Source organism: Pelodiscus sinensis, chromosome 8 (genome assembly GCF_052426305.1).
Source record: "Pelodiscus sinensis isolate ZL-2025 chromosome 8, ASM5242630v1, whole genome shotgun sequence".
In the NCBI taxonomy this organism is placed as follows: domain Eukaryota; kingdom Metazoa; phylum Chordata; order Testudines; family Trionychidae; genus Pelodiscus; species Pelodiscus sinensis.
In genome coordinates this window covers 35456793-35469365 of record NC_143059.1, presented here as the reverse complement: position 1 = coordinate 35469365, position 12573 = coordinate 35456793, and the positions used below count along the sequence as shown (strand labels likewise).

Sequence of the window (12573 nt, the reverse complement as noted above, 5' to 3'; positions counted from 1 at the left end):
TATTTCCTGTAGTAATGACTATTTTGTAGCAGGATATATTTTTATCTTCTGAATATATTCATCAGTTGTAACATATGCCTACTAAAACTAGTGAATTAAGTAGACTTACAGCACAGTATGGCCCAATGTACTTAAAGTGTTCCTGGCACACTTCTTTAAACAACAAATAGTCCCAAAGTTTTCTAACTATATTGAAATAAAAATGAAGGACGGAAAAAAAGCCAAAGCACACAATTCCAACCAAAATATAATTTCAAACACTCAACACCCAGTACCTACAGGAATGGCGTCTGGAACAAGCTACAAAACAAAAGAAATAGAACAAAAAAATGAATAAATAAAAAAACACGTATACAGCAATGATGGACCTTATTGAAAATGAAAAAAACAACAACAGTTACAAATCTGAAAAATGACCTGAGCTGCAAAAAGCATTCACAATGCACAGTGAATCCATTCCTACCAGGTGGGCAACCTGCAGCCCATGAGGGTTCTATATGTGGTCTGTGAGGCATTTTACTGCTTTCCGGTCAAGTAGGCTTTTTTCATAGTAATATTACTAGAGTGATGTAAAGCAAAGGAACATGAAGTGAGATGCATGCTGACTGCACACAACATTATCCCAGACACCTGTGCTCTCCCTCTGCATTTAATATATTGGTTCACCCCACAAATTACAGGTATGCAAGTGCAGTCAGGAAACATGCCCCAATCCCAGGAGACCATCTTGGTTACAACAATCTTATGGCCCACTGAGATGAAGAAGGGACATTCATGCAGCCCACTCACTAGCCTTGGTTTATACTAAGTCTGGGTTTGAGTTTGTTCTATGTTGAAATCTCAAAACAGCTCTTGAAAATTTTCAAATCTGGGTAGAGGGTCACTTGTACTTCATACAACCTGGTTCCCTTTTATGAATGTCATTTCCTTTCAAACAAAAGTCCCATAGATTTAATAGGGATAAAATCAGTAGCTTCTACAGAAATTACTTTCAACATTGAAAGAATGAATAGAAAAGGATATCTACTCAACAGGGTTTAAAACTACCCTACAAAACTTTGTAGAAGGCATGAAAATCTCTATTAATTTCTATGAGACTTTCCCATAAATTCTCAGAACAACGCTCAGTTCCCAAAATGTGCCTCTGGTGGCTTGTCCACACATTTCCTGTTCCATCTTGAAATCAATTAGTTTCTTTCACAGAAGTCAGAAGAAAATGAACAATCCTCTTTGGGGAAAGAGCCACATATGACTCATTTCCAAGTTCCATAAAGGATTCCTCTATCTATATTGTGCAGCTAGTTGCTGGGGAAGCCTCTTCTAAACTCAGGTTGTATGGGTGCGTCTACACGGCAAATAGCTTATTTTGAAATTTGGTGCTGTCTACACAGAATAGTGAGCTCATTATATTTCTATCTGGGCTTGCTCTTAATTTGTGGAATAGCTATTTTGGGAAACCGGAGGTGTAGACGTAGTCTATAAGGGCCAAGAGACAATCCAAAACCTTTACATTCAACAGAGATGCATTTCATCCTCTCAAAGATCCTTGATGAATGAAAGTAGTGACCCTCAGTGTTATACACCAGATAACCTCCTTGGGATCAGAGAAGCTGCCATTCAACATTCCAAGGGTGCCACCAAGAAAAACCATCCTGCTGTATGGCAGAGTAGAAAGAGTAGGTGGATTGGGAGTGGCAAATTAGGTTATCATCCCCTTTACTGAAGATATCATAAATAAGGTAAGTTTGTAGAATGGTCCTAAGCCCAATAAAAGAGGGCAAAATATAAGTGAAGGAGGGGTACATTTTTTTTTACATTATTGTGTCGTTGCCTAATGCATGTCTTTTCATTCCCCCTCTCAGCTTTATATTTTTTTCTTAGCTGGTTTTTGAAAAAGGTCGAAGCTTGTTTTATACACGTATCTTCAATGGGAACTGTCACAGAGTGCTATTTTTAATAGTGTTGATGGGAATAAGTCACACTTCTAAGCTGGATAGCCTACAGGATATCAGTGACTCATGAAATACTTCAACCGAAAGACCCTGCAGTTCTTTGAAAACATATAATCTTTAGGAAAGCAAAGGAGGAAGAACTCCAGCTGGCAATGGTGCAGATGGAAAATATTTTAACAGTTCATGGCAAGTCTCAAACTCTTCTCCTGCAAATGATTCCTTCATCCAAGAATATAGTATAAGGATGCTAACATGACAAAGCAATGTAAGAATACAATTACAGTTATTTCCTTAGGAGATGGAGATTACTTAGAAGATTATTTCTTGGCTGGTTTTTGAGACTCTGCTCTTAGGCTCTGACTTCCTTAGCTGAGGGGACTTCATAAGACCAATATGTACTTCTGGAAGGTATTCTGATACTATGATCAGCATAGGATAGGGAACATAATAGAACAGATAAAAAAAGGGGACCAATCTCACCCTTAGTAATAAAGTGATCTATAATGTTTCAATGTGTCTGATAAGGTAAGATAAGGTGTCCCAGAAGGTTTCTTTGGGATGTACAGGATTGTGCTGTATGTCAAAAATGTAAGCACTTGCTCCAAATTTCAAACAGAAGTGAACATCAGACCTAATGAGAGTATAAAGAGGGAAAAGACTAGAAATGATGTTACAATGTGCCGAGGTGTCTATTATAGACCATTACAGCAAGAGGGGGAAGTAAATAAGGCATTCTCAAAGTAGGTAACAAAATTAACTAACACACATGAACTAATATTTATGTGGGATTTAAACTTTCCTGATATCTGTAGGAAGACTAATACATAAAAATATAATGTATTGTGTAACTTCTTAGCAGGAGTAGGGGACAACTTTCTGATTCAGACAGCTGAGGAAACAATTAAGTGTCATCCATTTTGGATCTGGCTTTGACCAATAGGGATACATTAGTTGCAAAAACAGAGGTTGACAATTTGTGAGAAGTGATCATGATATGATAGAAGTCAAGATTCTAAAGAAAAGATGACATGAGAAAAGCCAAACAAGGCTATTGGATGTCAAAACACAGATTTCAATCAGCTCAGGGAAGAGTAAATATGATCCCATCCAGCAGAAAAAACAATTGAAAAGAAAAGAAGTCAAAGTGGGATCCCAAGGTATTTATGTGGTTTAATTAAATTGATGTCATTCAAACTGCCTACTTAATTATAAAAGCAAGGGACAGTGCTGCTTTCTTACAGATCTGCCAAGAATCCCATTTATATAATCAGTTTTTGAAAGATTTATAACTGAACGAGAGTCATAGAATCATAGAATCATAGAATAATAGGACTGGAAGGGACCTCAAGAGGTCATCGAGTCCAGCCCCCTGCCCTCAAGGCAGGACCAAGCTCCGTCTACACCATCCCTGACAGATGTCTATCCAACCTGTTCTTAAATATCTCCAGAGAGGGAGATTCCACCACCTCCCTTGGCAATTTATTCCAATATTTGACCACCCTGACAGTTAGGAATTTTTTCCTAATGTCCAATCTAAACCTCCCCTGCTGCACTTTAAGCCCATTACTCCTTGTCCTGTCCTCAGAAACCAAGAGGAACAAATTTTCTCCTTCCTCCTTGTGACAACCTTTTAGATATTTGAAAACTGCTATCATGTCCCCCCTTAATCTTCTTTTTTCCAAACTAAACAAGCCCAGTTCATGAAGCCTGGCTTCATAGGTCATGTTCTCTAAGCCTTTAATCATTCTTGTCGTTACATGGTTCAACAGTGAAGACAACTTTAGGTAGGTAAATGAAAAATAATAAAAATAAAACGTAAATTAATATCTGGATTTTAAGCAAGAACAGTAATATAAAGTATTATTATGTACAACATCACAGTGGTCACCATTAAAAACTAACATTTATATACTGTATAGTGTGTAAGTGTTGTCTGTTGTTGGCCATATATAGATCTAATTTTTAAGTCTTAATTTACAAATCAAAAATAAAATCTCCAGGTCTTTAATAACTGTAGCATGGAAGATGCCTCATATTCAGTTGAGCAGACCTCCAGTTTGTATACTAGAATAAGCATTACATATGGAATCACTTTCATATATGCATTAGTATATAAATATGTAGTTCCTGATTCTATAGTTTCTTATATCGCTTTTAGACTGGTGTGATTTCACTGAAGTCAAAAGTTATAAAGCCCATGCCCCGGAACTTGGTGCATTGCCTCCGCAGGTACTCACAAAGTAATGGCTCCATTGGAGTTCTGGGGAGCAATCTTGGGTAAGGGTTTGTCACAAAGTAAGGGCTCCATGGGAGTTCTGGGGAGTGATCTTGAGTAAGGGTTTCTTTATCCAACCTGTTCTTAAATATCCCTAGTAATGAAGATTCCACAACCTCCCTAAGCAATTTATTCCAGTGTTTAACCACCCTGACAGTTAGGAAGGTTTTCCTAAATCTAAACCTCCCTTGCTGCAATTTAAGCCCATTGCTTCTTGTCTTATCATCAGAGGCCAAGAAGAACAATTTTTCTCCCTCCTCCTTGTAACCCCCTTTTAGATACTTGAAATCTGCTATCATCCCCCTCAGTCTTTTCTTTTCTAAACTAAACAAACCCAGTTCTTTCAGTCTTCATTCACAGGTCATATTTTCTAGACCTTTAATCATTTTTGTTGCTCTTTTCTGGACCTTCTCCAATTTCTCCACATCTTTCTTGAAATGTGGTGCCTAGAATTGGACACAATACCCCAATTGAGGCCTAATCAACACAAAATAGAGTGGAAGAATGACTTCTTGTGTCTTGCTCACAGCACTCCTGTTAATGCATCCCAGAATCATGTTTGCTTTTTTTGCAACAGTGTCACACTGTTGACTCATGTTTAACTTGTGGTCCACTATGACCCCTAAATACATTTCAGCAGTACTCCTTCCTAGATAATCACTTTCCATTCTGTATGTGTGAAATTGTTTGTTCCATGAGGGGAGAATTACTAGGAAACTATGTTAGGAGATCATCATGAAGACCTGCTCTGGGTATAACCATTGAACTTGGTGATCTAGCTGCTCTGCCTCATAAAATTAATCCTTGCCTTGAAGGTAATAATGTTGAAGGCAACTATATGATGAATACTTAATATAATACTCAAGTTCTATATCTGAGCTTATGAACTACAAACTATTATTAACTGTAACTCTTAGCTTTATACTCTAAGGAGAGGAACAGTGTTCATTAATATTCCCAAGTTTTCAAATTATCAGCTGATTAATTTCAAATAATCAAATTACTGTACCCAGGGGTTTGTCTGTCATGTTAATTTTGCAATGGATCTTTTATTTTAGTTTTTAATTTAAGGTGCATCATTAAATTATGTCCTGTTTAGTATTATTTTAGAAAATATGGGCAATATGTAAACTAGCAAAGTTCCTTCATTAGTTCACATGGCTGAAACCGCACTCAGGAAAGACAACACAACTAAGGATGTTAAAATGCAATTAACTGACTAGCCGACGGAATTTTGACTAGTCGACTAGTCAATAGGCACTTCCACATTGCTGCTTTGAAATCTACAAGAGCCTACATTGGGGCTCTTGTAGATTTCAAAGGAGGAATGTGGAACTCCGCGTACAGCTTGGGGCCAGCGGTAAGTCCCGCAGACTCGGGGCTGCATGTGGATGCCTGCTTTGAAATGCACAAGAGTCCCCATCCTTGGATAGACAGATAAATGAATAAACAGAACTTCAGGTTCTGAAGCCTCCTATTCCTCCTAGGGATGTAAACAACTAAATACTTTTCAGATAGTTGAGTATCAACTCATCTGGTCACTTCCCACCCTTACTGCCTCTATCAGAGAGAGGCAGCAAGAGGAGGGGGAGCAGGAGCTGGTACTGGGGGGAACTGGCTTTAAGCCAGTTCCTCCCAGCACCATCTCTGCAGAGAGCAAGGGAGGCAGAGGCACAGAGGGGAAATGGCATGAGTGGGGTCTGGTTCAGGCTTGTAGGGCTCTTGTACATTTCAAAAGCAGAAGTGCCATAGGGAGCACAGGAGGCACTGAGCAGCAGCAAAGGAGGGGACAGGAGCCAGCTTAAAAGCCGGTACCCCCCTGCACCATCTCTAGGGTGCCACCTGACACCCCTGCTTCCTGTATCAGAGGGGGGAATAGGGGACACTGCTGTGAAGGGGTCCCAGTGGGCTGGGGCTGTTGCCACCAAGCAACCCCTGTTCGTGGTGGCCAGGGCTGGCCATGAGCAGCACAGACAGGGGCTTGTGCTGGAAAAGCTACTGTTCACGGTAGATAGGGCTGTCCATCATGAACAGGGGCTGCTCGACTCAGCACAAGCCAGGACTGAGCAGTCCCGGCTCATGCTGATTGCTGCGGCTCTGCATTTTAAAATGCAGAGCCGCAGTACGGGTGGCTCTGGGGCCGGCACAAGCTAGGACTGCTCAGTCCCAGTTCAAGTTGGCTCCTGGAGATACCTCCACTGTGGCTCTGCAGAGCAGCGCTTATCAACTAATTGCATTTTAACATCCTTTTCCTCTTGGGCCTATCTAAAATGCTACAGCTAAATCTATATCCACTTCCCTACACACTGACATTTTCAGTCTCTCTTTTAACCTTGAAGTTTCTCTTTACCTTAAAATCTCAGTCTCTTTAAATCATTTTCAATCTTTATGTTCCCTTTCTTTTCTTTGCTTTCAATCCCAATTTTATGCCTTGTTCTTCCTGAAAATATTGTGAGTTCTAAACTAATTTCAGACATCGGTACATTTGGTTTTGATCCTTGCAAAATAAATTCTGTGCTGTTACATTTCCCCCCTCAAAACAATACAAAACAAAATTGATAAAACATTGCTGCAATGGTACAAAGCAGGACAGGCTTGCATTTGAACAGGACATTTTACATATGCTAAGCTTTTACTTAGAACAAGAGGCTTTAAAATTAGATTATTCTTAAAGAGCGATAATTTAAAACAACTGTGATTTAAAACAAACTTAAAAAAGATTAATCCTTTAAATCCAAAAATATTCTAATGGGTTTGTGAAACCCTATCTTTTGCCAAGTTCTGACTAAAGAGCACATGTAACCTTTTCTAATAGGCCATGTAGTTCAAGTATATAAATGTTTCAATCCAAAGTCAACCTCAATATAAGCAAATGGAACTTCTATTAAAGATAGAGGGCAGAATTTAGCACTTTATACCTACATTTATAGAAGAGACGATTGGTGTAAGCAAGATTTTGCCTTTCTGGAAGTTGTAACCCCTTATGTTAGGGTAAAATTTGGTCTGAAAGATTTGTCTCTATGGGTATGTCTACACTACCCTCCTAGTTCGAACTAGCGGGGTAATTTAGGCATACCGCACTTGCAAATGAAGCCCGGGATTTGAATTTCCCGGGCTTCATTTGCATAAGCAGGGAACCGCCATTTTTAAAACCCCACTGGTTCGAACCCCGTGCAGCGCGGCTACACGGGGCTCGAACTAGGTAGTTCGGAATAGGAATCCTAGTTCGAACTACCTAGTTCGAGCCCCGTGTAGCCGCGCTGCATGGGGTTCGAACCAGCAGGGTTTTAAAAATGGCGGCTCCCCGCTTATGCAAATGAAGCCCGGGAAATTCAAATCCCGGGCTTCATTTGCAAGTGCGGTATGCCTACATTACCCTGCTAGTTCGAACTAGCGGGGTAGTGTAGACATACCCTATGAGACATATAGGACTGAAGCATCATTGTGTTACTCAGTCACTGGAATAAGACTGACAAAAATGGATCAGTTCAGTACTGAATCAGGCCTGTAGTGTTCAGAGTTGAGGAATATGTTAAATAATTACCTGAAAATTTGTTTGAATAAAAGCCCAGCTCGGCATTATTTCTGTGTTTATTTTATGAAAATATACATGGAAATAAATTCACTGGCAGGAATGTTCACAAGGACAGCAAATTTTAATCAAGTACTACAAAATAGTAGCCAAAGACACTTTAACTCAGAAAAGTATTTCCACTGGAAATTTGGAAACATTCAGACATTCAGGAAATATAAATGACACGTTGTAACCTGTCAGTCATTGTATCATGATATAAACCTTTTGGCAGGCAGAATCAAAATGAACCTTCACGACTGAAATTTCAGATACTGATTACTCACAATGAAGTACTCATGTAAAAACTATAGATCAAGATTATCTGCAGAAATGACTCCACAAATAATTTCTCCAATAGTGAACAAATTAAAAAAAAAATTAATTACTGATCAGTAATTCAAATTCATTAACTAAATTACTTGCTATATTATAAATAAGTAAATGAATAAAAACAAACTGTTTAGTTGCATATGGTGTACTGTATATAAATGATAATTTACGTTATTTCAAAGGCTACAGTCACAATGTTTTAAAGTGTTTAAAAGTGGACATTTTTAAGCCTTTATGAAAACTTTAAAAACACATAAGGATGGTCCAGTAAAAAAGAAACACACCTCTTCTACATCATTGTCCAAAGCTATGATTTGTAGTGGAGAAGTTAAATTCTGGTTGTCGGAGATGGTTGTGCCCACTGGGGAGGACTCCAGAATAAATCCCTTGTACAGAGATTCTGTGAAGTAAGGCTTCTGATTGTTCTCATCCAGGACTTCGATATGTAAATTGGCAAAGGCAGGAAGTGGATGACCATTGTCTTGTTCTGCCTAAAAAGACACAAATCTGATTTGCTATGGACTCTTTTTAAACAATTTATTAACTTCTTTATATAGTATATAATTGCCTCTGCTTAAGTACAGCTATGAGTAGTCAATAATTGTTTCTGGTTTACTTTCAAGGGCAACAAATCTATTACAAAGATAACTAATATTCAGCATTTCTCCTCTTATTTTGAAACATTGTATCAGAGAAATATATATACCTTAAGCAAAAGAATTACTAATAAAGAACTACTATAGGTTTAATCACGATACCAACTGATTTTAATATTTATAGAGAAACTCAAGACTTGTGCAGCATAATAAATGGTATTGTTTAATATATCAGTGGTTATGAAAAATGTCTTTAAATAAGAGTGAAAGAAGACACACATTTCTGTATAAATGTATACCTTGGCCAATGTAATTACCAGCTAGAATAAAGTCTCTGTCAATGAAATGACATTTTGTGGGAGATAGGGAATTTGTCTCAGTACTTCCAACAATGGTTACAGATTATTAGTACTTTCTCAGGATATTGTCCTGAGATATGATAAGCCGAATAATTTTCTAATATTTGTCTCTCTAATGTTAGCACTTCAGATTCAATCTTATTTTTGTTATCAACTTGCATATTTTAACAAAAAGTACAAACAACAATCATCATATTCCAATGTCAAGAACTGTAGCTACAGGTTTTAAGAGTTGATATAATAGGGTACGTCTACACTAGCCCCCTAGTTCGAACTAGGGAGGCTGATGAGGGTGACCAATATTGCAAATGAAGCGCAGGATTTGAATACTCCGTGCTTCATTAGCATGTTCCCGGGTGGTTGTCATTTTGGAAACTGACTAGCTTGGAATAACTGCCCGCGTCTACACGTGGCAGTGAAACAGGAGTTCGAAGTAAACCCCTTAACTTGAATTAGCTGTTAAACCTCATTCCATGAGGAGTAACAGCTAATTTGAGTTAGGGGTTTACTTCAAACTCCCATTTCACTGCCGCGTGTAAACGCAGGCAGTTATTCCAGGCTAGTCAGTTTCCAAAATAGCGACTGCCTGGGAACTTGCTAATGAAGCACGGGATATTCAAATACATATACATATATGTTCAAGTTTCCTGAAGAGACAAGAGAAATGCCATACACTTGCAACAATGGGAAGCCCATTATAAATTACTGAATTGTTGAACGTTACCCAGTAAATCATCCCTTAAAAACAAACAAGTCCACAAAGCACATTTTTTCTTTCATTTCAAAAGTGTAGTTAATTTTAATTCTAGCAAAATAATTGTGTGTTAAATACTTTTTAAAATTAACAATATAATGATATGAGGCTACATCCTTGCACTGTGCTAGTCTATTTCTCTTGAGCAGTGGGAATGTTTAGTAAAGTACTCTAATGTTTAGTAAAGTACACAGCACCCAGATCAGTCAGAAGAAAAAGCATAGCATTTTATAAGCTACACAGACTTTAGCTTAACATTTAGTTCACAATGGGCATGTTCAGATGCTAAACAGATACTATAATATTGGGATGGGAGTTACATGGTACACTATGGTATACTTTTCCATTGTCATTCTTATAGAGGGCTGATATTTTTGGGTGCAAATTCTGAGTGCAGATAAAAAACACTCAAATTAAAACAGACCTAATATACAACTGAAGTGACCAATAGGCATAGAGAGTATGCTTATTAAATTTGCAGATGTTGCCTAGCAGGGAGAGGTTGCAAGTGGTTTGGGGGATAGGGTCATAATTCAAAATGATCTGGACAAACTAGGGAAATGGTCTGCCCCACAAAAGCTCATCACCTAATAACCTATTTTGTTATTCTTTAAAGTACTACATGACTGCTTTTTTGTTTTACCAAGATCATACTAACACAGCTACCTCTCTGTGAGTATTCAGGATGAAGTTCAGTAAGGAAAAATGCAAAGTACTCCACATAGGAAGGAACAATCAGTTTTACACATACAGAATGGGAAGTAACTGATTGGGAAGAAATATTACAGAAAGAAATTGTGGGGTCATAGTAGACCACAAGTTAAATATTAGGGTATGTCTACACATCAAAGTTAATTCGGAATAACAGCTGTTATTCCGAATTAACTTCCATAGCGTCTTCACAAGCAAACTGCTATTTCAAATTAAATTCGAAATAGTAGGGTGCTTAATTTGAGTTAGTTAAACCTCATTCTATGAGGAATAATGCCTAACTCGAATTAGCTAATTCACAATAAGCGCTGTGTAGATGCTTATTCTGAAATACGGGGCCTCCAGCCATTTCCCCTGGTGGCCACTCTGGGCCAAACCAGGAAAACTCTTCTCCTTCCCCACAGCCCCGGAGCCCTTAAAGGGGCAGACTCTGGCCACAGTGCCTGTGCCAGCTCCAAGCCTGCCAGCCCAGAGCCATCAATCCCTACCCTGACCCAGTGGCCCCAAAACATGAGCCAGCAAGCCATTGGCAGCCAGCCCTCCACTGCGCCCCAGGAGCAGTCTGCCAGCTCCCAGGAGCCTGACAGGGCCCGGAGAAGGCGGGCACCTTCCTGGTCCAGGGCAGAGATGAGGGTGGACCATACTCAGGTTTGGGGGATGCCCCCAACATCCATGATCTCCACACTAGACGGAGGAATGTAGCCATCTATGGCAGGAAAGCTGCCAGCCTGGCCACCAAATGCCACATGCGAACCCAGGAGCAGGTTTGCACGAAAATCAAGTTGATCTGGCAAGAACCCCAACCCTGAGCTTCTCCTCCCCCTGCCTCTCCCTTCCAGCTCCCTCCTCCCAGTTATGAAATACACTTTGCTCTCACTTTTGGGGAAGAGGAGGCCATATATACCACAGTTTGATGATTCAGGCACTTCTCAAAGTGGAAACTGTAGTCCAACATCTGGCCACTTCCTCAGTGGTGAGGGGGTGCAGAGAAGGAGACCTGCCCACTAATTCAGGTCCTATGGCCAATACCTGAAGATCCCCTCTGTGGATCTCTCCGGGCCACTTCCACACAGCCTTGGCACTCTTGTTGCTGTTGTCTCAGGGCCTTAGTCTGCAGCTCCCTGCAGCCAATGAAGATCTGCCTTCAACTCCCTGGGTCTCTGCAGTATTGCTCTGTCCAAGTTGTTTGTTGCCTTCAGCCTGCATGGCAGCCTGTGCTTCTCCCTCCTCAAGCTCCAGGGAGTAACAGAAGCTGCCTTCTTACATGGGCCTGCCCTTTCCTGGTTGGTTGCTCCTGGTAGCCCTTCTCTAAATGGCTGCTTTCCATTCCCCTTAGAGCCCAGTGTGGGGCAAATACCCCAGCACATCCATCTTAATTAAAACAAAACATAACACAGAAAATAAACTGAATTAAGTAAGGTGCCAATTTACAACATGCAGCAGAACTGGTTCTTTCTTGTGGAACCCCATTGACTTTAACAGAAATCAGCAGTCTGCCCACGCATTATAAATTGTAGGATTGGGAACATAATTATTACAAGTACATGAGTCTAAAATCTTTTCAGCTAAATTTACTTGAATTCTATTTTTGATAGAGGAGCAGATAACAGAATAGGAAAAATGATGGCTGCATTTATGTCTGTGGGAATTATACCATTTACTTCAATCAGTTATGCATTGATTAATGCTATATTTACATTCTCTCCCTTATTAACTGGAATAGTATAGTTCACAGTATTAGAACATATCCCATGTGATTTCTATATGGTTAATAGTTTTACTATTTTACAAATTCCAAATTTGACAAATTATATTTTGCTTTAATTGGGGAACAAATCGTTTTTTAAAAAGGCACTGGTTCAAATCCTCAGGGAAAATCCTTTATTTGGGACAATGGAAGATGTTAGGTGCTCTTGCTATTTAGATGACTATAGCAAAAGACTCATAATACTTGACAGTAAGTCAGGAACTCACTAAACTGTAACTAGATGTTTCTTGTATTTTTCTCTCGACTGTGCTGAA

The 12573-nt window shown here is 39.3% G+C and overlaps 1 protein-coding gene across 11 annotated transcripts in view; it reads right to left on the bottom strand.

Moving 5' to 3' along the window:
- Positions 1-12573, bottom strand: part of PCDH15 (protocadherin related 15) — a 1468744-nt gene that overhangs the window by 366938 nt on the left and 1089233 nt on the right. For all 11 annotated transcript variants that reach the window (XM_075935032.2, XM_075935036.2, XM_075935034.2 and 8 more), the window contains one exon: positions 8416-8622. In XM_075935032.2, the coding sequence (XP_075791147.2) occupies positions 8416-8622 (207 nt within the window). The remainder of the gene's footprint in view (positions 1-8415; positions 8623-12573) is intronic.